This window comes from Ambystoma mexicanum, chromosome 7p, assembly GCF_040938575.1.
Source record: "Ambystoma mexicanum isolate Mex_15411 chromosome 7p, UKY_AmexF1_1, whole genome shotgun sequence".
NCBI classification, from domain to species: domain Eukaryota; kingdom Metazoa; phylum Chordata; class Amphibia; order Caudata; family Ambystomatidae; genus Ambystoma; species Ambystoma mexicanum.
In genome coordinates, this window is record NC_090939.1 from 98,082,871 (window position 1) to 98,110,525 (window position 27,655).

Below are 27,655 nucleotides of genomic sequence, written 5' to 3' on the forward strand. Positions count from 1 at the left end.
AGAAGCAGGCGTTAGACAAAAACAGCATCAAATCTACACTGAGGTCTATCTAGGACAACCTTGAGCAGGGGTCAAGATAATGCAGCGGCCTTCATCCTTCTTGACCTCACTTTTGACCTAGTTGACCACAATACACTTGGCTTCTGCTATTTGTAACCTAGGGATAAGACAATAAGCTCAGGAATGGGTCATGTCTTTCGTTAAAAAGCATACACAACAGATCTTCATACAACCTTGCTCATTGAAGCCAAAACAATGGCCATTTGGTGTTCCTCCGGGTTCCCACTCTTGTTTGTTTATTCCCCTTTATCCTTTTGGAGAGCCCTCAAGCTATTCTACAACAACTATGACCCTCAATCTTTGGCCTGCGAGACACTAACATTACAGATTGATTCATACAAGTAGGACCATGTGATGCAAACTAACCATTGTCTGATAAATCTAGAAAAAACAAATAATGCTTACTGGCAACCAATCCCTCCTCACATCCGATCTCTCGGACTTCAGCTCAACACTATCTGTCCTACCTCTCTTCACAAGTGAAGTATCTAGGAAATATTATGGATGCAAACATCTCTGGAGCCGCAAGCTTTTATACACCAAACAATGCTTATAAAATGTTTCCCATTTCTGGCTTTCCCACAGAAATACACAGTCCTAGTTTCAATCATTGACCTACCTGGGAGCCCCTGCTTATTTATAAGCTGGGTGACAGTGAAAAACGTGGTAGCAAGACGTGCTACTCAGACTGGGACACCGTACATGGCTCACCTGCAACAATCCCCTTACATTGGCTGCCCATCAGAAACACAGATCAAATTTTTAAAAAAAAGGTATTCATCAGAGTGGGTCAGATTTCCACAAATGAAAAAATAATGACATACCCAAAAGGAATACAATCTTCTAATTTCTCTTCACTAATGCCTCTTTTTTTTTTTAAAGGGTGGTTGTCTGTTTCCAACATAGCACCTAATATCTGGAACATTACCGGATATACAAAACCTTTATTCTCCTATGCTCGGTACATATATTTGAACCGGTTTCGCTACATTGTGGTTGTTGGCTGCGCTGGACACATACTGTTGATCTTTCATTTGGTTGTTTAAATAACATTTTAGGCTTAACACCTCTAGTTAGAGGCGGAAATTCAATGTTTACTATTTATTATTCAATACGTGATATGCTACATGTTCCTATATTAGGACCATCTGCGACAACTTGATGAATACTTTCAATAAAAAAATTCTTTTTTTTAAAAAAACATCCCCTTTTTTGGACTGTTTAATGTGATCTAATTTTGTTATGTTCTGCTTGTTGACAAACATATTAGGCCTTAAAGCTTTTGTATCATTAAGATTTGCTCTGCATGTTTAATATGGTTTAACTTTGCTATGTTCTTTCTGTGTGAAATAGATTTGACCTTAAGAAAATTCCACTTCCTGTATGACTTTTTTTTGACATTTTTGTATGTGTAATTTGCGATATTGTTGCGGCCAACTTAAGTAATCGGACACTTACAATACAAACTACCTTCTGCTATGTGGACATTATAATGATACTCAACATGCTGCAATACGACGACATCGGCTATTTCCATATTCATGCTCTCGGATTGGTTTGCAGTTTTGCCCAGGACATGGAATTCCAACAGCCAATAGCGGATATTTGGTTCACACTTGGCGCATGTTGGCTTTTTGGGGGTGGGAGTTCATGTCAGTAGGTGGGTCATTTCTGTGCCAGGCTTGTGATTTATAGGATGAGAATTTTTCTTGCTTAAACCCCAGAGTCCTACCAGTCCTTCTGGGAGAGGAGGGCCCAGACATATGGATTTGGCAGCCCAAATACATGCTTTTACACACTTTCTATTTCTAGGGTACACACATTACGCACATATTTACAACAAAACCACTAACCTTGTTGATACTCCCAGATGCTGACGACTACTTTACACAACATAAGGTCTTTGGGTTGGACAGCTGATCTTTGGCATCTGGTTCCGACACAGACCTTTTATGTACCAGAGCGAGTGGAGTTCTTAGCCAACGACAGCTTGTCATATCACGAGTGACAAGCTTGCACCACCTTCTAGAATGTGCAAACAAATCCTTAGTCGTCAGTCTTACTCTTGTTATCCAACTACATCCAGCTTTCACAAGTCAATTTCTGACCTGACTGGCAGCGGAGGAAGAGCTGGCCCCGGGGGTCTCCCTGAAACGGGCAGTGGCGTGGCCCAATACCCATTTAGATCACCACAGAGGCCCAAATTCGAGGCAAAGCAGGGGCAAGGAGGGACCTCCCCCATCCCCACCCTCACCCGGAGACATTGACACTGGTCTAGGACCAGGGAGGACTGGAGCTAACCGCGTGGAGGACCTTGACGGGGGCCACAATTCTCCACTGTAAAAAATGGCTGGTGATGCCCCACTCACGCCTGAAGTGGAACACCCCTGGGGAATTTAGCACGCAGAAGTAAGAGTGAGCAAGAGAGGCCGGGCAGCACCAGGCGAATTGGTGCTGGACAGGACAGTCACGAGACAGAGCAACCAGAATCTGAGCTGGGCCAGTGGATCCCAGATCGCCTCCCCGGGACACCAGTGGGGACGACCCGGAACACTTATGAGCTCGAAGTATGCTCTAGTGCGATTCCAATATCAAGGCAGCGAGGTGATGGCTGAGGCAAAGGGAGACACTGCACCACTCCCCCCGCACTCCCCGGCCAGAGCTTGGATCTATCAAGAGCGACATACAGACCATCCTGGAGGAGCTCAGAGGGCTGAATGGATGGGGTGGAGGCAAACCAAACCTCGACTGGACTCCTGGAGACACAAATGGAAGCATGTGTTATGGAAATGGAGAGGCACGAGGAAGAGCTGCACCTCAAGGTGGATGACATTGAGAACCAGGGGGGACGCAATAACCTCTGGTTTTGCAGGCTGCAGAAGGCCGACGGGGAATCACCAGTAGGCCTGGAATATAAGATACAGGAAATAGGGTTGGTCCTGGGTTCCGGGGAGGGAGAGACAGCCACCATAGATAAAGTGCACCGCGCTGGAGGGAGAACCTGTGGCTCGCGCTCAGTACTGGCACGCATGCATTACTACAGATACAAGATGAGGATCCTTCAAAAGCAAAACGCATGAAGGAGGTGGAATATGGCAATTCAAGGGTGGCTATTTTTCAAGACCTCTCTGCCCATTCGTTATTGAGGTGCAAGAAGTGTGGGCCTCTCACTAAATGGCTCCAGGAGAGGGGGGGGGTGAGATACCCCTCGGGCTACCCCTTCGCACTTGTGTTCGAATGAGGGGGTGAGCGATACCATCTAGTGGCAGAAGAGGAGATGTGTGTCACGGACGATCTGGTGGGCTGCCGAGAAGGGTCTACTTCAGAGTGCAGCGGACAAGGATCGGATCCTAACCTCTGACCCAGAACCATCCGCTCAAGAAATGTGCAGCGAAAAAGGATCCCGGAAGTTCCAGAAGCTTAACAGACCCCCACAGCGGAACCATGACACTAGAGATGGGGTGGAGGAATTCTCTATCTTAATCTCCTTATCTCTGGGGATATACCCTGGACCCCTTATGGGGGCCTCATCGGAGCTAATGGGGTTGGAAGAGAGGCCAGCTAATGCTATCGTTTTGGCAGTTTGTAACGCTCACCTGATTCCCGTAGAGGCGCCGGTCTTGACTGGGCGTATACCGTATCTTCAAAGGTGATGTGTAACACACGGCTGGCTCTTTGGGCTGGACCTCTGTGCACTGTACGTCTGACTCGAAGGGTAAGATGTCTGCAGATAGAAAATATGGGATTAAGGAACTGGGTTATTGAATGTCTCTCTCTTCTTCCCTTTCTCTTCTCCTGTAGAACCCCAAAGGTTAACGCTCTCACCTTAGTTAAGTGAACGCCGTGCTCTCCATCTGCCTCGGGGCAGGGTGCTGTAACCAGTTTCTTCACTGGATAATGGGAGCAGGCCTCTTGACTTCAGAGGACTGCTGTCCGTCGTTTACTGCATGAACGGTAAGTTTCGAGTAATTCTAATGTCTTTAAAGTCTTTAGTAATGATGTTTCTTGTTTTGCAGGGTTCCGGCGATGGCGGATGACGGGCTGAAGTGAGTTGAAGATGGAGCCCGTGTGATGAATAGAAGCGCCTGGAAGCACGTAAGTAAGCGCTTGTTGCCTGCTTCACGATGCGCTCTAACTGTCTTTTTATTTTGCAGGTACAAGTTCGGAGCGGCTGCAGGGTGCCGGAATACCCACTGGGTTAGATGTGGAAAGGAGTAATGGCACGTGAGTATTAAAGTTCCCCAATGTCTTTAAACGCACCTTGTTTTGTCTTTCAGATGCGGGATGCAGCGCCGAAGGCCTCCGGAGCGTGCAAAGAGTTGGTAAGCTTTTGTCTTTAAGATGCCGGAATGCAGTGTGAAGACCTCCGGAGCGCACGAAGAGTAGGTAAGCCTTTGTCTTTCAGATGCCGGAATGCAGCGCAAGGCGTTGGTGACAGCCGATGGACCAGGTAAGTGAAGAGCTGTCACTGAAGACCGTAATGCTAACCTGTTCTTTCTTGTCTTTATAGGTGTTGCTGAAGACTGGATTCAGGATGGTAAGCCTTTTTCCTTAGGCCCAGGATCAGATGCAGAAGACACGATGAGCGTTCTGCTGCAGAGGATGCAGAATAACGCAAAGCAAGATTCATCCATCGGGTGTGGTTTAAATAGCCTCCTGTAGTGCTTAGGTGTCTCCTTCCACAGCCACGCCTAGGTAAGAAAAGAGTTCCTGCTTTCCAGAAGAGTTCCAGTGTTCTGAATCTAGGGAGTGGCTCCTGCCCCACCCAACAGGAAAAGTAGTTCCAAACAGAAGAGGATCAGAGGCTCAACTGGCAGGCAAGTAAGCAGCATGGTCTGCTGCAGGTAAGTCCACCCAAGCATTATGAGCCCGGCGCTTCCAGCGCTGAGACTGGGCATATTAATGAGCCTGGTGCCACTGGCGCCAGGACTGGGTCCAAAAGGTCCCAATTGGGACTGGTTGGCACTCGGAACCTGGGTTATGGATCTGCTTCCAAGGGAGTTGGGAAAACCCTGACCTTTTGGAAGCAGAGATCATGACACAGTTGGATGTTCTGGAAACAGACATTGAGTTGGGGGTGTGGGGATGCACGCGGGAGGCACACAGTAGTTGGGGGGGGGGGGGGTCCCGGCGTTGGGCGAGTCGGTTTATCAGTTGTATAAGTCGGCTGGAGTCATCCCCCGGGCTAATAAGGGACGGAAGGGTAGGAAGGGCTGCTTGACATGGCACCCAAGGTGGGGGGACGCACCCCTGATGGTTCAACTGATGTACCCACCACGGTAGGGGCGCACGATCGAACGCCTCAGTTTGGGAGAGGGATGGGTGGGGAGGGGGTTGTGGGTAGGGATGGGAGTGGCTAAGGGGGGGACCCAAATGCAACAAAGCTCATATGTAACCAGATAAATGTACACCATAGAGAACACAAGGTGCAACCAACAAAAGGTGAAGGGGTATGGCTGAGGTGATAGTAGGCACGCGGAATGTGAAGGGATTGAACTCCCAGAAAAAAAAATCCCCAACTAGTAATATGTTATGTAAGCAGAAGCTGGCGATTCTCTTCCTGCAGGAGAACCACTATAGGAAGGGGGCTGAACCAGCAATAAGGGGCAAAGAGATTGATAGGAATTTTTGGGCCTCACACAGGACCTTCAAGAAGGAGGGGGTGGGGATCCTAATTGAAAAGTCCTTTCGATTGATGGGGATTCAGGTCAAGAGGGGCTTTGGTGGACGATTCCTGGGTATAAAAGGAAAACACGAGGGGACAAAGATCACGCTTGCCACCCTATTTGCTCCCAGTGTGGGGCAGATGGGGTTTTTACGTCAGATATTTAATATGGATGGATGGCTGGGCGGAAGGGGTGATGTTCTTGGGTGGGGATTTCAACTTGGTGGCGGATCCCACACAGGACTGGTGGTCAGCTAAGGGGGCGGGTGTTAAAGTGGCAAAGACAACCTGGCTTTTTGTGATCATTTGCGTGACCACTATTGGGTGGACGTCTGGCACTCATTGGCCAGGTCCGGGGAGAGGGGCGGGGGGGGGAGTGGTTACATATTCTCCCCCCCACATCAGACACACATGAGGACAGATCTCCTGATCGTGAGTGAACAGGAAGGTGAAGTGGGGGCGCCCAGGGTGGAGACGATCATATGGTCGGACCACGAGTTGGTGGGGGCGAATTGGCGGCTCCCTGAACCTAGTCGGGGGTTTAGATGGAGATGCAACAACACCTTGCTGACGGACCGGGTCTTCAGGGACTTCCTGGGTAAGGCGCTAGGGGCATATTTTGAAACCAACGACAATGGGGAGACAGGTATGTCGACAGTCTGGGAAGCAGCCAAAGCCACCTTTAGGGGGTTATTTATCATCAAGGTGTCTCACAAAAAGAGAGAAAGGGGACTAATTGAAAACAAGCTTAGAGAAAAACTGAAAGCGCTGCAGTCCCAGCTAACCCAAGGGGATGGCAACCGGACAGGGCTGCTGGGTGAGATGAGAGACAAGAGGCAGGAACTCCACACAGGATTGATAAGGGAGGTGGTAAAGAAGATGAGGTTCAACCAACAGAGGTATTATGAATGGGGAGACATGGTAGGGATGCTCCTGGCAAATAGGGTTAGGGTCTGTAGGGCGGAAAGGAGAGTAGAGGGAGTATGGGACACCGAGGGACGTGTCGTGAAGGGGGAAGAATATTACGGCCTGCTTCGGGGGTTACTATGATGAATTATACCCCAAGCCGGTGGAGCAGGAAGTGGCAAGTCAAGCAGTATCTGGCTGAGCTACACCTTCCCAAGCTTACACCGGCATAAGGTGAGGCCCTAGAGGGTGAGATCACCCAGGAAGAGGTACTGGCAGCCATTCAAAGATTGAAAACAGGGAAAGCCCCAGGAATGACAGATTCACGGCCGACTTTTATAAACAGTACCAAGCCCCACTGGCAGCACTTTTGGCCAAGCTGTTTAATTCCATAGTGGGGGGGATGACAAGATACCCCCTTTGTTTCTTCAGGCCCTAATAGCGGTTCTCCCAAAACTGGGGAAGGATCTAGCTAACTGCGCCTCATACAGGTCTATCGCTCTCCTCAATGTTGACGCCAAGATCTTCGCCAGAATCCTCGTGTCACACCTGGAACCTTGCCTTCCGCGATTGATTCACCCTGACCAGGCAGGTTTTGTACTACACAGACAGGGAGCAGGGAAAATGTGAAAGACGCTCAATGCCCTGCTGGTGAAGGAAAGGGGGGGGCGGTACTCTTGCTGGCCCTGGATGCAGAGAAGGCTTTCGACGGGGTGAGCTGAGCCTTTATGGGAGCGGTCTTTGCATCCCTAGGGATGGGACGCAAGGTGAACCAGCTGGATGAAGGCTCTATACCCAAAGCCAATGGCCATAGTGGTGTTAATGTGACTGACTCGCAGGCCTCCCCCTCCCCCCCACCTGCACTGGGGCACATGCGGATGTATGCATTGGTTATGGAGCCGTGGGCGGCCATGATCAGGGATAATGAGGGGATCATAGGCGTCACAGTATGTGGGGTGGACTGTAAGATGAACAAGTTACTTCTTACCTTGTAACGTTCTTTCGACGGGATGTTCCTCCGACGTATTCCTCATCTTAGATATATCCTTCCAGCTCTGCTGGCCTCGGAAAATTTTTTCTCCAGAGGGCGCTGCGCGTCGACGTCCCTCGAGTCGATGACCCTCGACAGCCGCCGTATCGACGCTCGACGTCATCCTGCCTATAAAGGCCGCGCGCAGCGTCCGTTGCTCAGTTCGTTTTGTAGCCCACAGTATTACTGTTTGGACTAGACTAATCACCCTGAAGGAGCGTAAGCTGCAACAACAAGGGAAGTAAAACTGCGGGGATGGATGGGAGGGTCGATGAGGAATACGTCGGAGGAACATCCCGCCGAAAGAACGTTACAAGGTAAGAAGTAACTTGTTCTTCGAAGGGATTGTGTCCTCCGACGTATTCCTCATCTTAGATAGGCTCCCATAGCAGTATTCTATATTCGGAGGCGGGAGTACTGACTTCACGCTGTCTTCTATTGGTGAATAGAATGCAGTACAGCCCTTCCAAACCTAGTCTCTTGACTAGAGGAGGAATCCAGATTGTAAAAACGTGTAAAGGTATGGACAGACGACCATGTAGCGGCCGCACATATGTCTTTAATCGGCACGCCTCTTTTGAGGGCCGATGAAGCTGCAATACCTCTGGTCGAATGAGCCCTAAGATTTTGAGGGGGCTCTTTCCCTGCCAGTTTATAACATTCCAGAATGGCTAGAATGATCCATCTGGAAATGGTCTGCTTAGTTATTGGTAACCCCAGCTTGTGACCTGCGTAGCCTACCAACAGCTGGTCTGCCTGTCTTATCCTGGCTAGTCTACTAATGTAAAAACTTAAAACCCTCCTAGGGTATAGCCTGTGTAACCTCTCTTCCTCTTTCCCCGGGTGAGGAGGAGGATAGAAAGATGGTAGGATAATCTTCTGAGAGATATGGAATTCAGAGACTACTTTTGGGAGGAAATTAGGCTTCACTTGCAGGACAACTTTGTCTTTGTGAAAGATTGTATGAGGGGGTTTACAAGAAAGAGCTTGTAATTCGCTCACCCTTCTAGCAGATGTAAGTGCTATTAATAAAACAGTCTTAAGGGTAAGGAATCTTAACGAACAAGAATGGAGAGGTTCGAAAGGTGTCCCCATCAGGAAAGTTAATACTAAGTTTAAATCCCATAGGGGAACTTGGAATGGTCTTGGGGGATAAACATTGGTTAACCCCTTTAGAAACTGTATTACCAAGGGTAATTTGAAATAGGATGGTTCCTCCGCAGTACGCTTAAAGATAGATAGCGCTGCGAGATAGCCCTTAATGGTGCCAACTTGAAGGCCTGAATTTGCCAAATATAGTAGGAAGGACAAAACCATTGGTGTACCACATGAAAATGGGTCGATATTCTGTTCTCTACACCAGCTGCAAAATCTGTTCCAACGGCAGGGGTATAAAGACTTTGTTGCTGGCCTCCTTGCCGAAAGCAACACCTCCATAACATCATCAGGGAGGTCCCAATCCTTGTACCTCAGCCGTTCAGAAGCCAAGCGTGAAGGTTGAGGGTTTAGATGTCTGGATGGAGAACCTGACCTCCCTTCTGTGAGAGTAGGTTCTCTCTGAGAGGAAGTCGAAATGGAGGGCAGATGGACAAGTCTAGAAGGTCCGGGTACCACGTTCTCCTGGCCCAATCCGGGGCAATTAGGATCATGGTTCGCTGGAATCTTCTCAACCTCCTGATCATTTGAGGAATGACAGGGACCAGTGGGAACGCGTACAGAAGCGGAAACTCCCAGTCCACTATGAACGCGTCTCCCAGAGCTCCTCTTGGAGGAAATTCCCTTGAGCAGAACAGGTCGCATTTCCTGTTTAGGCTGGTGGCGAACAGATCTACCTGAGGGGTTCCCCAAAGGGCGAAGATCTCTTGAAGGACTTCCTGAGCTAGCTCCCACTCGTGAGAGACTGTGTTCTGCCTGCTCAGAGCGTCCGCTGTCAAGTTCTTCTCTCCGGCTAGGTGAACTGCCGATAGAGAGATTCCTTCTTGGATTGCCCAAAACCAGAGCTGCATCGCCTCTCTGCACAGGGGTAGTGATCCTACGCCTCCTCTTTTGTTGAGGTAATGCATGGCCACCGTGTTGTCCGTCATTATCAGGACGTTCTTCCCTTGTACAACTGGCAGGAAAGCCTTCAACGCAAGTTTGATGGCTCTCAGCTCTAACAGGTTGATGTGTAGTCTGGACTCCGATGGAGACCAACGACCGCTGATGGTCAAGTCGTTGGCGTGGGCTCCCCCCCCCCCGTGAGTGAGGCATCCGTAACTACTGTTATCTCCGGCCAGGGTTGCCAAAACTGTTCTCCTTTCAGAATGTTCTCCTGACAGGCCCACCACTGAAGGTCTCGAGCCACCCTGCCGGGAACCTGAAGAAGATCTGTCATTCTCCCTGAGAATTGTGACCACTGAGTCCTCAGTGCCCACTGGAGGGATCTCATTCTCAGGCGAGCCTCTGGCACAAGGAAAATGCAGGATGCCATGAGGCCTAGCAACCTCAAAAAGTCGAAAGCTGGGAGACGTTGGGCAAGTTGGAACTTGGTAACCATCTGTAGAATATCTTGAGCCCTCACCTCTGGTGGCGAGGCTTTTCCCAGGGAAGTAGCCAGGATCGCTCCTATGAACTGGAGTCTCTGCGATGGTATCATTTGAGACTTCTTTAAATTGAGGGAGAAGCCCAGCTTGTGAAGGGAGTAGCATACGTGATTTAGCTGGATCTGAGCTTGCTCCGGAGAAACAGCCCTGATCAGCCAATCGTCCAGGTAGGGGTAGACGTGAATCCCTTCCCTCCTTAGACTTGCCGCCACTACCGACATTAACTTGGTGAAGACCCTCGGGGCGGAGGTCAGCCCAAAAGGCAGTACTCGAAATTGATAGTGAGAGTTGCCAATTGCAAACCTCAGGTATTTCCTGTGTTTGAGATGGATAGGCACATGGAAATAAGCGTCCTGAAGGTCCAGAGATACCAACCAGTCCTGAAACTGAAGGGCCTGGAGGATCTGAGAAAGAGTGACCATCTTGAATTTGTCTTTCCTGAGGAATTTGTTCAATTCTCGCAAGTCCAAGATGGGTCTCAGTCCTCCGTCTTTCTTTGGAACGAGAAAGTAAGGGGAGTACCAGCCCTTGTTCCTCTCCGCTACAGGTACCGGTTCTATGGCACCTTTCTCTAGCAGGTCTATAATTTCCTGCAAGAGGAGCGGATCTGGAGCTTTCTGAGAGCTGATCCCCGGTGGATGACTCTGAGGTATACGTAGGAAAGGTAGGCAGTAACCTTGGGCAACTGTTTCCAATGCCCAAGCATCTGACGTGATAGCCTGCCATTCCGCCAGATGTTGAGTCAACCTGCCTCCTACAGGTGTCCTGTGAGGGAAGTCCTCAGAGTGGTTTTGGGGCGGCTGATGCAGATGCCGATGGTAAAGAGGCACCTGCTGTTGCTGCGGCTTTAGAATATCTACCCCGTCCACCTCGGGTAGTTCTTCTTTGACCCCTTTGAGCCGGTCGTCCTCTACCTCTTCCGAATGAGGAGTAGAAGCGAAAGGACTTGCCCCTCGCAGAGGTTCCTGTGGGACGAAAAGGAGTCTGACGGATTGCAGCTCCTAGGGATTTTGCTGCTGCTTTTGAAGTTTGCAGTTTCTCTAAACTGTCATCCGCCTTTTTCCCGAACAAAGAAGAGCCATCAAATGGCATGTTCAAGAGCCTGGCTTGCACATCTGGGGCAAAACCCGACTTTCTCAACCAAGCGAACCGCCTGGTTGATGTACTTGCCGCCATTGCTCTGCTGATACTGTCAGCCGAATCAATGCCCGTCTGGAGGGATTCGCACATAGCGTCTTTACCGTCCTGTATAATATTCAGGAACGCATCCCTTTCTTCTCCCTCCGGGATGTAGTCAGCCGCTGTAGAAGCACACTCCCAAAGTGTATGGCTGAACCTAGCAAGGGTGCAAGTAGCATTAACAGACTTTAACGCCATGCTACATGCTGAAAAGACTTTCTTAGCCATAGCATCATATTTTTTATCGTCCCTGTCCTGTGGGACAGTAGGATAAGCCGTCTTGACGTCGGTAGAGGATGCTGCTTGTACCACCAGACTTTCTGGGGATGGATGTTTAGACAAGAACTCTGGGTCTGTGGAAGATACCCTGTACTTTGCAGACAGTTTTTTATTTACTGCTGGTATTACATCTGGGGTTTCCCAGTTTGTCATGATCTTTCTCTGAAGAGCTTTATGAAAGGGCACCACTGGATCCTCTTGTGGGCCTTTGTCAAGAATATCCGTGAGGTCATCTTGCTGGAAAGATTGTGAAGGTGTAGACCACCCCATGAACTCTGTAATTCTGGCCATTAAGGCTCTGTAGGGGGTTTCAGCATGCTCCCCCGGGTCTGGTTTAGCAAAATCCACCTCAGGGGAAGTGTCTAAACCACTTGCCTCATGTAAAGAATCATGAAGATCCTTTAATCTGCGCTCTTCAGAGGAAAATTCCTCTCTAACTGGGGTTACAGGTCCCTGTAACTCAAATGTGTCTTGTTCTGACAAATCACCCTCTTCTAAAATTGAGGATATAGTTCTCAATTGTTCTGAATTAATAAAGGGAGTAAATCCCATTTCCAAGGCAGAGGGTGCTGAACTTGTCATTATTGGCCTCGAAAACGTCGATGTCGCCGACGCCGAAGGCTTCGAGCGTGGCGTCGAAAACAGAGGTGGAGGCCTCGAGGACCTCGACAGAATTGGAATTTTACTCGACAATATCGACGCCATCGACGTCGAGGGCCTGGGAATCGTCACTGGATGTGTGGTCATCGTGACTTTTCTCGGCGTCGACGCCGGTGTCGAGGCCGGCGTCGAGTCGACAGACCTGTGTGTCGAAGGTCCCTTCGACAACGGCGTCGAAGACCTCGACGTCGACGGAACCTTCGTCGACGGCGTCGACGGAACCTTCGAGGAAGGTTTGGAGGTCATAGTCCTACTCGAGGGTTCGAGACGCGCTCGAGAGGTTTCTTTCGCCGGGTACTGCGACTCGCGGCGTTTTTGACCTTTGGGTCTTTCGACCAGAGCATCGCTCTCGGCAGTCTTCGAGGGGGTCGAGGCCGCTTTCTCGAAGATGCTCATCATGTTTTTTCTGAATTCCTCCCATTCAGCCCGGGAACTAAGTTTCGTGGGGCAAGGGATTCTTTTTGGCGAAACAGAGGAAGAGGAAGACGGAGAAGGGGATCTTCGACGTTTCCTCTTCGAGTGTTTCGATCTCGAGGAGTGATGAGACCCACTCCGAGATCTGGAACGTGAATGGTGACGAGGAGACGAATGTCTCGACTTCGTCGAAGAAGAAGAAGCTTTAAAAGTCTTACCTTTCTCCAGCTTCCCCCTACGCTCCTTCAGGGCCTTAGCTGTCATGGACATACAGTCCTCACACTCCGAACAATGGTGTTCGGCTCCCAAGCACCACAGACAATTTCTGTGAGGATCGGTCAACGACATCTTTTTCCCACAATCTCGACATTTTTTGAAGCCGGATCGAGGGGTTGTCGGTTCCGACGAGGAAGCCATCGAGTACGATTCGAATAACTTGAAGTAAATATTACTAAGAACTGAGCAACGGTATTCCGAGGCACCGAGTAGCGCGGAAAAACGGAACTGAGCAACGGACGCTGCGCGCGGCCTTTATAGGCAGGATGACGTCGAGCGTCGATACGGCGGCTGTCGAGGATCATCGACTCGAGGGACGTCGACGCGCAGCGCCCTCTGGAGAAAAATTTTTCCGAGGCCAGCAGAGCTGGAAGGATATATCTAAGATGAGGAATACGTCGGAGGACACAATCCCTTCGAATAGTGATTTTGCTCATGACGCCCTGCTCTACATCACCAGGCTGTTTCTCTCAGTTCGACTCTTGCTGGAAAGTTTGGAGCAATACGACAGGTTATCAGGGTTCAAAGTTAATCTGGGAATGTCAGTGGTTTATTCTGTGGGGGAGCTGTCTGACAGGGAGAAGAAGTACATTGTGGGGCTACCGTTTAGGATACAGGAGGACCCCTTTCGCTACCTTGGGATCCACGTGGCAGTGCTGCAACAACCATTTTCCTAGAAATGTCCTCCCTCTATGGTCAAACATAAAAACGAGGCATGGAGAGATGGTCAAGATCGGGGTTGTCATGGATGCACGTTTAAATTGAATAAAAATTGTCATGCTCCCCAAAATCCTCTTCTTATTTGAGATGTTGCCCATAGGGATCCCTGTGTCGTTCTTTGTCGAGGTGAAGTTGGCCATGCTGAGATTTCTCTGGGCGGGGGCCAGACAATTTCCTACAGGACATTGATTTTGCCAAAGGAGGAGGAGGAGGAGGAGGAGGGGGGGGGGGGGGGGGGAAGGGGTTTCCTGATGTGGCGACGTACCATAAGGTGACCCAGCATAGAGTCGCAGTGGATCATCTCAATCCACTCTCAAGCAAACAATGGATGGCGATGGACAATGCAGCATTAGCCCCGGTCACACTAGATCAATGGCTGTGGGTCCCCAGGCCTGTATCCCGAAGAATGCTGCGTCACCCGGTCCGCGAGGTCCTGTGGTCTGTATGGAGGGAGTGTGGGGAAATAGTTGCTCACAACATGGCAGTCATGCTCGAGTTGTATTTGGGCTCCCCCATTGAGGGATGGGATTGAACCATTGGCATTCCAGCCCTGGTATGAGCCCAGACTAAGCAGGGCAGGGCAACTGTGGGAGGGAGACGCCTTTATAACCCTGAGTAGGATGGAGGAAGCCCGGGGACTCCACAAATTGTCGCCTTTCCGCTTCTTGCAGCTGAAGGGGGCCATGACGGAGAGCTGGTGGGGTGACAACCTAAAGAGGGAGCTGATGAGCTTTGAAAGATTCCTGACCACACAGAGGGGATTCAGGGGGCTCATAGCTGGATCATTTAAGAAGATCATCTTGGCGAACCCTAGGGACCCCATCCCATCGAGAATCAAGTGGGGACAGGATTTGGGTAGGGACATTGAGGACACATTATGAGCACACCAGGCCCTAAAGTTGCTGCATAGATGGCATTACACTCCCCCCAGTCCCTGCCCCGGCGATGATTGCCCGAATGAGGGAGGGATATGACTCTCACTGCGGGAAGTGCCACCGGGAGAAGGGGGATTATATTCATATGTGGTGGGGCTGCTCAGTAAACTCTCTCTATGAATGCGGGGATTATTGAACCCTTTAAAGTGACGTGGGGATTTTACCCAATTGACTATGCATAATCGCTTAAGGGACATCTTGAGACACAGACATTTAGAAATACCTCATTCCCGGCTTTAATTACGATTAGTGCCTTCAGACGCCTTGAGAACGACCGTTGGGGTCGAAACACGTGTCGGCTATTTTTCACAATATAAAGAAGAGATTTTGCTTGATCTGATGTGTGGATTCGATTATTTGTAGCATCGGTTTATGAACGCCACTGTTCGAACATTTTCAACTTAGATATATTTTGTGTCTGTGCGCAGTGTTAGTCTGCTAATTATCTTCAAGTTCGTTTAACAAAAGAATATAGTTTGCTATTTAGAGGGATGGTGGGGGGGTGTTTGGGAGTTTCGTAAAGGGACGCAGTCACCCAAGAATATCTTGCCGCTATAGAGTAAAGACCAGAATTGAAGCATTCTAAAGGGTGAGCTTTAGGGCTGGTAGAATAGGTACTTTTTTATATTTTGCAAAACTATATTAGATTTGTTTACGTACGCAAGAGATGGGCGAGAGCATTTTTTTCTGCCTGAACCATCAAGTGCTGCCTCCCCTATCAGTTTGCTTTGGCATTTAGGAGCCACTATTCATTCATCTTTTACTGATCCAACAGGGTGGATGGTTAGAAAAAGTTCCAGTTTATTAAACAAAGGATTCAGATTTTGGTGCTAGAGACGTTTAAAGACCAGACACATATTTTGAATACAATGCGTTCATGTACCGGTAGCCAGTCTAGTGAGTGTGGTGCTGGGGAGATATGATTTTATTTCAAATTTGAGCAATATAGGTTGGCAGCTGCAGGCATATCTGTGCTTTGGGAAGACCTATGTAAAAACGTATTAAAATTCAAGGGCGAGTACTAGGTGAGTGAAGACCAAATTACTTAACCCTGGTAATGTTCTTTCTACTGAATGTTCCTCCCACGGATTCCTCATCTTTGATATAGTCTGCTTGCAGCTTTGCAAACCTTTTTCATAGTTGAGCGCTGTAAATTGTCGACTCATGGCCCTCGACTGTCTGTCCTGCTCTCGGCAGTGATGTCGACACTGGTATGTAGATCGCGCTGCGACCGTTGCCTCAGTTCATGTTTCTTCCCTATATGCTCAGCCTTCTCGAAGGTTATTAACCAGACGTTCAAATTTAACAATTACTAGCTAATTAGAGGGGTAGGCTGGGAGGGCAATGAGGAACATCCAGTAGAAAGAATATTACCAGGGGTAAGTAATTTGTTCTTCTGATGGATTGTGCCCTCCCACGGATTCCTCATTTTGTATAGACTCCGAAAGCAGTATGCTGAAGGTGTTAGGAATCGAGAATTCATTGTTGGTTTATGCTTTGAAGCACAGCATTGTAAAATGTAGCCTCCTAGCCCGACTCACAGAATCCAGGCAGTAATGCTGGCTAAATGTGTATGAAGACCAGGTTGCGGCATTGCATGTGTCTTGTACAGGCACCCCCCTCTGAAGAGCTGAAGAAGTACCCACTCCTCTGGTGGAATGAGCACTAAAACCATTGGGCAGGTCGTTGCCTGCCAAACCATAGCTTTCAGAAATATATAAAATAATCCACCGGTAAATGGTTTGCTTCGTAACAGCATGTCCCAATTTGGGACCCAACTAACCCACAAAGAGCTGGTCATCTTGTCTGATTTTAGACATCCTGCTAATATAGAATCTGTAAGCTCTCCCGGGGTCTAAATGGTGCAACCTCTCCTCTTTAGAAGGTGGAGGATAAAAAGCAGGTAATACCATTTTTTTGTGCCACAACTGGGATCGATACTACTTTTGGCAAGAAAGAGGGATGAACCCTCAATACCACCTGTTAGGGAGGATTCTCATTCTATGGCTAATTTCCCTTACCTAGTGAGTCCCTCAGCAGCTTTGCTGGATTTCTGGAGTTTATTTTTTCCACTTGGTAAGAGTGTGAGCTTTTCCCCCCACTCTTACCTGTGTTTTGCCATGTGTATTTCATCTGTTTTGTGATTGTGGACTCTGGAGTACACCACTTCAGTAGCCCCACACACTTGTGTGTTACACAGCACCTTCAGTGCAGTGACACAGGGTTGTCGTTTCGACTTCCCACCTACTCCTTTTCTGGGGCTGACTGTCCCCCAGAAAAGGGTAAAGTTGCCATTAACTTTACAGTTAGTTAACCACAGATCCAGTACAACCCATCTTATATGGAGTATTGGAAAGGGTTAATTCTTAGCCCTTTTTATCTGTACCTCTTGGAGCATTGTTTTGCTCCCTTAACATTAAGACTTGGCTGGTGGCAGTGGCATCTACCCTAATTTCCCTACCGCGATTATATTACATAACGTGGTATTGTTTTAGGCTATTTTAGTAGCCTCAAACTTTAAACCCGCTAGCCCAAATACTTTTTATTTCGGCTCCTGTTGGGTTTAATCGCCATTTCTTTTTGTTAACATCCTTCTTGGGACTTTCTTTGCGCAGCAAACCAGGTTTGCCTCCTTTGTTCGCCGACCTTTGGCGGGCTCCTGACCAGAAGCCCTCCTTTGCCATCTGGATGTGTAGGTGGGCTGAATTTGAGGGAGGGATGTAGTCTTCCCCTGCACAGGGTCTCCTTCGAGACCCAAGTCGCACTTTGTATTGATTGCCTGAGGTGATTGTCCGGGCTGGACAACCCTCCTGCTGAGTGATTGACAGCCAGGCTGTGTGAATGGGGGATTTTGGCATAAAAGGTAGAACTCATGAGATAGAAGGCAGATTCGTCATCTGGAACTACAAGGAACCAAAGAGAAGCGGAGAAGACAACAGCTGCTGCAACCCCGAGTCCCGGTGAAGCCCTGCTGCAATCCTGAGCCATCTACCCCTTCAACTACTAAGAAGATCCAGTCCGGAGTCTTCTTCCCTTGAGCCTGGTGGGATCAACCAGCTTGTCTTTTCTTCAGTTAGAGAATCATCTCCTGTGTCGAAATCACTGCTGTGCTGTAGTGGTCCGGATAGCCATCAGAAGAGCCATCTCCTGATTTAAAGGAGTGCATCTTTTATACATCGTTGTCTTTCTCGCTGCTGCTGGCCTCATCCCTGAAGCCGCAGGAACCGCAAGTCTGCAGGAACTACCAGGAACAACTGCTGTGTCACCAGCTTTTCTCCAACGGAATAAGATACTGTGCATACTTGGTCTTTGTCTCCATCTGACCAGCCGGAATCGGGGTGAACCCTTTTCCTCCACGAAGATTTGTTTTTTCTTCCCTCCTTCTTATAACTTTTCCTTCCATTTGACAATCTTTACGAACTCTTGGCATCTCGAATCTCGAACTGTTCTACGTGTGATCCTCTGCAACTGAGCATCTGCTCCATTGACACTGGCGCAGGCCTATTGACTTTAAACTGCATCTTTGAACTGGCCCTCGAGCCTCCTTGCCTTGAAAAAGTATTGCCTTTGATTTTTATTCACTTTTCCCTGGTTTTAAATTCTTAAGTACAAAGTGTGTTTTAACATCGTGAGCATTTCTATCCGCGGGTACGCGTTAGTATCACAACACTGGTCTGTCAAATCCTAATGTACTTACCCTGAATTTACTGGCACAAGTGGAATTGGTTGTGTGTGGTGTATTTTACGTGTGGTTTTCAATCTATAGAAGTGAAGTGTTTTATAACAGATGGTTTAAAAATAAATGTACTTATATTTTTTACCTGAAACCTTGAGTCAGTGTTTGCTTGAGTCACAGTAATTGTGGTCCTTTGAGTAATCTCTGCTACTGCTCATATACTCTTGAGATAAGCCTGGCTACTCCGCTACTGCTACCACTTTAACATAGTAGTACAGGCAAAACTTGTATTACCACCTGTAGTCTTGTGTGTAGTGGTCCCTAAGAGCACTGCACAGGATTCTGCCTAACACCACCTGATCCTTCAAAAAGGTTGTAGAGAGACCACCAGGGGGCGCGGAGGATGTCTGCCATGCGAGTGGAGAGCTCTGCAGAGGCCAACAAAAAAGCAACATAAGAGGGCCCCCGACGACACAAAGGGACATGCCACGATATTGCAGACCGGGAGGAGAGCAGCACCGAGAAGCCGACCCCGCCCCCCTAAGGAAGGCAGAACACGGGAGACCATCTGCGGTGAGGGAACTGCACTCCCTGCGGAGTAAGGCCCGTCCCTGCAGAAGGCAGGAAGAGGGCCCCAGATCAGCTGCCTGCCTAACGTGGCCAACAGCAAATGTTCCCTCATGACGGGTTGAGGAGAGCCAGGGCCAGTCGAGGACGGCACACAAGGTGCACGGCAGAAGTGGGGCTCAGCGGTGAGGGATGCCAGCCCCCTCTGAGCACATACAGGGAGCGTTACCTCTGGCGGGGAGAGGCCCCCCATCTGAGGTGCCGGGAAGGCAGCCTCAGGGGGCCGCAAACATAGGGGAACAGACGCACCCACCAGAGCCAGTAAAAGCCTGAGGCAGGTGGGGAGGAGCACGCTTTAGAGGAACGTGCGTCCTCTTTCCTCCCACCCCAACCCCCTGCGCACACAAAGCAGCAGATAATCGATAGAGGGGCACCCGCACCGTTCATTTAGAAATCAAGTGTGAAACTCGGGAGGGGAAAGGCCGTATGGGAAGCATGATCATACAGCTGCAGCACAAGCCGGAGAGACAACACTCAAGGAGGAGAGCTGCTGGGCCGAACTTGAGGCCAGGGAGGGAGCAGACTCCGGGGAGTGGCAGGCTGCACCTGAGGCCCTGAGAAGAGGAAGAGGAATCAACCACCTGCAGTGGGCCTGCCCTCCTCCCTCCAAGGCAGAGAGGGAGGCAAGGGGCTAAAGAGATAGACACTCCCAAGTTAGGGCAGAGGGCACCAGGAGCACTGGCATCAGTCTAAATCTAACAAGAAACCTGAGCAGGAGAATGCACCCACCCTCCCCACTGCCCCTGCACAACACAGCTAAGACTGTTGGACGTTTGAGTTGGGTCCAACTTGAGGCTGAAAGGGCAGGATCACGACCCCTGGGCTACCGGGCTTGTAGTGGAGAGAAGCAGGGCGATGCAGAGAAGCCCCACCCCAGAAGCAAAGGTGGCGGGAGAGGCGGTGACACACAAGAGTTAAGGGCCCTGGTTGGCCTACACCAAGACTTTCATGCAGTACTTCCAGAGCTGCGCACCTTCAGGGTGGAGGTCCAGGGCTCCATGGAAGTCATCACAGAAAGAGTTACGAAAGTGGACAACAGGGTCGAGGCACTAAAGCACACCCAACGGGCAGCAGACATACTGGACGAAGGGGTTGACATGAGACATAAGGAGCTGGAGCGCAGGAACAGGGAGATGAGATACAAGGTCGATGATATGGAAAACAGGGAACAGAGGAATAACTTGCGCATCTGGGGACTCCCAGGCAAAAACTGGGGGCGGGGAGGTTCTGGGAATCTCTCTACTACTGGCCTATATCCTGGGTTAGAGTCTCAACCAGAGTCTTTAGCTAACCATCCTTTCATAGAAGAGAAATGTCATACAGTCTACATACAGTCTTTGTCCTGGCCAGAGGCAGTCCAGCACCGAAATGCCTGGCAATTCTCTTCTGAACAAGCAACCCCAGACACGTGTTTTGGCCTGGTTGGGCCTAGTCAGTGAGGTGGGGCTGTGCCTCTCTAAGAACAGTGAGCAAGGGTTCCATGTCTGGATTACCCTAGTAACTTAGGGTGAAAACCCACAGCTGCTTAATATGCCAAAACAAGAGGGGCTTCTGGGGGTTTCGCTACTACCGGCCTATATCCCGGGTTAGAGTCTCAACCAGAGTCTTTAGCTCACCATCCTTTCACATAAGAGAAATGTCCAATACAGATCAGTATTTGTCCTGCCCAGGGGCAGTCCAGCACCAAAATGCTGGCAATTCTCTTCTGAACAGGAGTACCAACAGCAACCACAGACACTTGTTTCGGCCTGGTTGGGCCTCGTCAGTGAGTCACTGTTCTTAGAGAGGCACAGCTCCACCGCACAGAAGTTTCAGGCCTAGGAACTCTGAACATCTGGTTTAAAATTAAGTGTCAAAGGGTTTCACCTAGGCCAATGCATCTCCCTACCAGTCAACAAGCAGGTCCACAATCTTAACCACACTTAAACATGTACTGTCAATTGAGTATTTCTCTCAATCCAAACTTGTTTTATCCTAGTAGCCCATAATTATATTTGCATACAAGAGCAATTCTTTCCCCCACCGCCTTGCCCCGAGACTTTCAGAAAAAGGATTGCTAAAAATGATGGATGTTAAGTAGCATCTTACGATTCAGGACCACGATTTCGGAGAAAATATTGACAGTCATTATATACCGCCCCAGTGCATGATGGTGCACAAGAAATCCACGTCAAGAGTGACCAGACGAAAATCTGGTATTCACTCGAAACGCTCAGACACCAGTGTATGTTGTGAAGTTCCAATTCAGGATCTGAATTAACAAAAGAAACACAAAGTAATCAATATACGAAGACATCCCATTTGTCAATGAGTTGAACGAGGAAAATGAATTTTACTGGTGGAAATTGAAGACTCTTATGGACCTTCCGTAGAAGGGAAGAACAGCCTGTAGTAGATCTATTTCAAAGAACATCATTCAGTTAAAAGAAAAGTGGTTCTGAGATATTATGAATGCAATACAAATCTACATTCCACAAAGTCACCACATCTGCCCCTGCAAGCAACCATAACCATGGGCACCCTCGGTGCCCATGCAATCGATATACATGACTGTATATTAGAATCTCAGCTCGACTTCCTAGTACTCACCGAAACATCGCTACATCCAGTCTCAGGCCCACAAATCACACTAGCCATCCCCTCTGAATACACCCTCCACAGAGCAGACCGCTCAGATGCCATGGGTGGTGGAGTGGCCATTATCCACAAAACCTCATTACAATTCAGGGAATGTAAAATGGAATCACTCACTGGTTACAAAGTTTTCGCTCTTAAACTAGCCATCAGCCCCAAGGTTACAATCAACTTCCTAATAGTATATAGAGCAACGTGCACCGCCAACAATACAGACAGACTTACCTTTATCAATGACACCCTTCCTTAAGCCCAAAACCAAGTACATCTTTTTAGGAGACTTTAATCTAGGTTATAACGACCCCATGGACAGCAAAGCAACAGACTGCCATAATGCATTTCAAGAGATGCAATTCACTCAAATTGTGAATACTGCCACACACTCTAAAGGTAGAATTCTTGATTGGATAACTCACCCTCAACACCGCAGTAACCATATCAGACATCCTTAAAATGCAATGGACAGACCATTGTCTAATCAAATTTAACAAACCTAGACCCAGACACAACAGTCAAAACAGCCAAAACATGTAGCCCAGCACCCATCCAGGGCAGAAATACACACAAACTCACCCCTGAGAATCTTACTCCAGTGCTCAACGACCTTCTCAATGCCAAACCACGAGACAGCATTAATACAGGGAGCATCGCTGCTCATTACCACCAATGCCTGCAAACCGCAATAGATAAAGTAGCCCTCTCAAAACCAAACTGCCTAAGCCCAAACATAGCTCCCCTTGGTTCAATGATAAACTCATAGAACTCGGAAGGGAAAAAAGAACCCTAGAAAACTTATGCAGAAAAAACCATTCCCCTGAACTCCAAAATCAAATTGCAACAACTATCCAAAGCTTACAGTGTACTTGCTCATAAAGCCAAATCATTCAATGAACGCATCTCTAAGGCAGCTTCCAATACTAAAGAGCTATTCACCATTATCCGAGAAGTAGAATTCCCCCATGCTACCCATCAGCCCCATTAACACTAGCAAAGCCTGGTGCACTACCATTCAGGGTGCCTTAGCCTTCAAAGTGAACACCCTCCAAAGCAAAAATCGCCTCGCAAAAAAAAAAAAAAAAAAAAAACTTACAGCACATAGCCAATCCCTCTCACCTTACAGCTACCACTGTAAGGTACGATGTACCGGAATCCCACTTCGCTCAAGTCTCGAACGATCAAGATCTCAATACAATAGCATCCCTCAAACCCTGTAATAGTAAATGCGACAGTTTCCCTGCTAAAATAGTTTAAAGAGTGCACCACACCACTCTAGCACCCATCATTACCAAATTCGTCAATGAATCCTTCAATTTAAGTGAAATACCAGCATCCATCAAAGTAGCTTGGGTCACACCCCTTCTCATAAAAACCATCACTAGACCCAGCTATCCCTATGAACTATAGGCCCATCACAACGGTGCCATTTCTCCTCAAAATTACAAAATAGCTTACACCCAAGTCCAAACTCACCTAGAGCAGGACCACCTATTGGATTCCGTCCCAATCATAGTACTGAGAACGTCCAGGTGGACACCATCAGGGGCTCCGGCAAATTGTACATTCTACTACTGCTAGACCTCTCTGCGGCCTTCGATTTAGTTGACCATGACAAACTATGCCACACCCTAGCCACCAATTTCCACTTCTCAAAGAAAGCCACCACTTGAATAAAATCCTTCCTCTCCGACCGCACCTCTAGTGTTACCTTAGGAGAAGAAGCAGCTGATCCTATCCCCCTATCTTAGGGAGTACCGCAAGGATCCCGTCTCTCCCCGACATTGTACAATGCCTATATGAAACTACTATTTGCAGACCTTGATGCAATGGGAGTAATTTATACCAACTTTGCTGATGACACGCAAATCCTTATTCACATCACATGTAAAAGGAAAAGGCTTGCATTAACAAAATCTACTCCCTCATCCAAAATTGGATGGCTAACAGTCTTTGCTTCAATGGAGAAAAAACTGAGATCCTCACAATTGGCTCCCCAGCCAGACTCCGCAAACTTCACCCTGACTACACCTCCATAGTAATAGATGTAACCCCCATCACCATATCCCACAAAGTTAAAACCCTAGAAGTTCACCTTAACTCTAATCTCACTATGAATAACCATATCAGCGCTCTTGCCTCATCCACGGCATATACAGCCAAGCTCATTACATTAAGCAGACCACTCCTTTCGGCGGATAACTGCCTTACACTCGCTAGAGCCCTGATCCTCACAACGATAGACTACTGTAATGTCCTACTACTAGTTACCTCTAAAAGAAATATAAATAAACTGCAACTCCTCCAAAACAAAGTCCTAAGAGCAGCTCAGGGCATCAACAGAAGAGAGCACATCTCTCAATACAAAAGAGAGGCTCATTGGCTTCCAGTACAAGCAATAATTCTCCACAAAACTATCACCCATAAATGCATCTCGGATAACACCTCCACCTATCTCAGTCGAAGCATTTCTTTCAAAAATAGAACCCAAACACTCAGATCCAGTGCCAACATACACCTCCACATCCTACGCTTCTCAACTTCTAGAGCAGGTAACGCCAGTTTCCCCATAGCAGCACCCCGCATTTGGAACTCGCTCCCTAGCCACCTCAGTAACGAAACGCCCTTCCCTAAATTCAAGAAAATTAAAAACCTGGCTGTTTAACAAATTCCAATAGTGCTTGAGCAACATAGCGTGTCCCCCTATTTGGAATACCTCCATATTTGTAATTCTATTGCTCTTCCTCTTGCGGACCCATTGTGCCCCATTCATTCCTATGTAACGGCTTAGTCTTTCAAGATTAATGTAAATCGTTCAAGACGCCATTACTGTTTCTAACTCTAAGATGCCTCTGATGTACGTAACCAGTTATGTCTCGTACGTTGTATGTAACTATGTAAGATGCGTACAATATAAGTAACCTACACCGTAATACCTAAGGGTTTGGGCGTGTAATCAAATGCAATAAATATGACACCGTCATGCACTGCTCATTAAGTCTCCAGTTGTGCGAACTGCCCTGGGATAGCATGTCTCCATATGAATTAGAATAGTACTTTTTCTCATAGGTGCTATTTGTTGCTAACGTACTGTACCAAGTGTGGGCATGCATATAGCATTCATACTGATAGGGAGGTGAGAAGTGGAGGGCAGGGGCAAAGTTAAGTGTTTCACGAGGCTAGTGGACTTGGCAAACAGAAGATCAATGATTTTTCACTGAATTTTAATGCTTAGGGGAAACCGGAGCATAACTTACTTCAATAATCTGGGGAGCAACAGAAAATCACAACAGAAATCAATGTGGTCTAACACCATCTATAGAGGACGTTTGAAACACATTGATGGCAACAGATGCATGTAAGATGTGCTTCAGTTTTCTTCAAAAGGAAAAGAAATTACAAAATGAACCTTGTGGTGTGGCACGTTTCGGATTCTTAGGAGGACGAGGGTTCAGCACTTGGCCAATACTAGGTGATTCAGAAGAATGTGATGGTTCATCAACTCGGAGCCGAGATCTGGTCTTCTGCACAACTGCTGTGGCGTTCAATGCTATGTACAAAAAGAAAACCGGTCCAACAATCAACACTTTACACTTCTTGGATCAAGGTTTACTACTAGAGACCAAATTCTGCAAATTTATGACAGCAAATTAGTAAATGCAGATTCCAAGATCGTCTGGAGAATGCACAATGAGCCAAGCATCCCAGTGATGAATGCAAACAAAACTCAGGTTCTTCCAATGATTCCATCAGGCATGTGGCTGAATGCTGCTATCTCAAACACTTTCTTTGGCAGTATTACTGAAAGGACTTCAAGCATTGGTCTAGGGACTATATTCCCCCAATGCGGAACACGTTTGGCACATGAGGAGATTGATTCCTAGTGTTGGGACGGAGCTAGCGCCTTCCTTCATTCCCAAGCGCTTTAGAATTAGGCATGACTTTTGACTGTTCCATGCAAATATAATCACACACACGGCCAGGGACTAAAAGAAGGCAGTTAGTATTTAAATATAAAGGTGCAAATAACGATTAGCTGAATGAATTTGTAAATGTCAAAATCTATGCAGTCCTTCGCATGATAGGAGTGAAAAATACTCCCCCCTCCCTTCCCAGAAGGAATGTGGCCGGTGCTAAAAATGGATGGCACAGCATGCAGTGTTGCGTCACTGAGGCTAAGCTTGCAGAGAACACAAAGTGGCTCACCAGTTGCCTCCTGTCCATCAAAAACTCATGTATGCTAAAGTGGGATTGTACATGCTCAATGCATGACATGCAGAATTATGGGAAAACAAGGTTTTAAAGGGGAATTACTGGCCCAGATACAAATATGAATATAATGAGTGAAGTATGGAGAGTATGACGGGAAAATGAGTTTATATATAAATGTTCATGGGTAGCAAAATGATGGAAAATTAAGCTACAGTGTATTTTTGCATAGGCTAGTGATATGGAAAGTAGTCGGTCCTAAAACAGACATCACCGACCAAGAAGGAAGGAAGACTGCAGCTCCCCTTGTAGGGAAGAAGGACTGTTTTGGATTGAACCATGCCAATATCCAGAGATGCCACTACAGCAAGTTAACAGTATATAAGCTCGAGGAACTGCGCATGCGGACCTAACCGCACCAGCTCCTGGCGGCCGCGGCAAATATCCTACAATTTATCCCTCTTTTGCTAGAAAGGAACACCCCAGCGGCACATAGGAGGCGGCGGACACAACAGGTAAGCAGTCGCCACGTCCCTGAGGCAAATCTGTGCAGGGGATGCGAGAATCGACCTGAATTCGTCAGGCGGCGATCCGCGACCATTGTGGTGCGGGTGAAGCGAACGCCCACCCCTCCCCCCTTCCGCGGCACGGCGGACACTGGTGATTCCGAAAGCGGGGGCGGAGGGCACACGCTCGGCCGGGCTGAGTGCAGGGCCCGGCAGTTACCCACCAACACTGCCGGAGAGCCAATGGCGGTTCCCCGCATCTAACCCCGGTGAAATCTAGGAAGGCCGCGAACCGTAGCAGCTGAGGCCATCCGAGACGGCACCTTTCCTGCCTCCGACAGCGCTGCGAGCGAGCGGACTCAGGAAGCAGCGTTAAGAGGCGGGCGGAATGACGCGCCATACTCCCTCCACGAACTTGACGCCAACCTGCCTGTTGACCCGTGCCCCCCCTCTGAAATTCCAACCCCCCCCACCATCAACGAGACGGCAACGCGCGGGGTCGAGCTGCAGCACGACAGGAAGGACCGTGTGCTGGGCTCCCCTGTGGATGGAAGTTACGCTGCACACGTGCCTAGCAGTAACGCGGTACGAGAGTGAATGAGGTGGGGGAATCGCCATATCTCCCCCCGTGGCCCCTTATAAAATAGGGACAACAATAATACGGCTCTCCCCACGGGGCCTACATACAGCAGAGCCGTACTTGAAGTGCAGCGGCAGGAGGCACCTCTCCCCATGAACAATGGAGCCACCTGCCCACGGTGGGCCCCCTCAGACTCTTCTCCCTTGCGGTGCAATGACCGCAACTAGGGTAGACACGCAGCAGAACGACCCCCACGGGGCACCAAAAACACGGGGCTGAGTCCTGCCCACGCTGCCCCCCCCCTCCTCCCCACACATCCGGCAGCTTTCGTGGAAAGGCCCATACCCACAGAGACTACGCTCCTTCCCACAGGGGAGCAACCATGAACACCCCCCCAATGGACTCCTGATCCTCCAACAGGCGTACCAGACCAGCCAGAACAGGGGATCGGCAAACACCGATCCACATAGCGCTGCCGAGGCCCGGGAGCGAAGACAAAGTGGTGGAAGATAGACGCCCGGCAAGCCCACCTCACCCTGGTTTCCACGTCAATCCCCGTGGGGCACCCACATGGCCCACCCGGGCCCAAAACCTCATACTAATTACCAACTCGACCATGGGCAGGGACAAGGCCAAGAGGCAGACCCTGCAGAGTAAAATGGACCTGTACACAGTGGAGGCCCCCCTCGCCAGGAGACACAAAGCTTGGCAGAAGCAAGTGTC

General features: G+C 48.7%; 1 protein-coding gene across 9 annotated transcripts in view; it reads right to left on the bottom strand.

Annotated features, from left to right (window-relative positions):
* Positions 1–27,655, bottom strand: part of SPICE1 (spindle and centriole associated protein 1) — a 1,365,450-nt gene that overhangs the window by 721,817 nt on the left and 615,978 nt on the right. For all 9 annotated transcript variants that reach the window (XM_069635857.1, XM_069635859.1, XM_069635855.1 and 6 more), the window contains one exon: positions 25,047–25,187. In XM_069635857.1, coding sequence (XP_069491958.1) covers positions 25,047–25,187 — 141 coding nt within the window. The remainder of the gene's footprint in view (positions 1–25,046; positions 25,188–27,655) is intronic.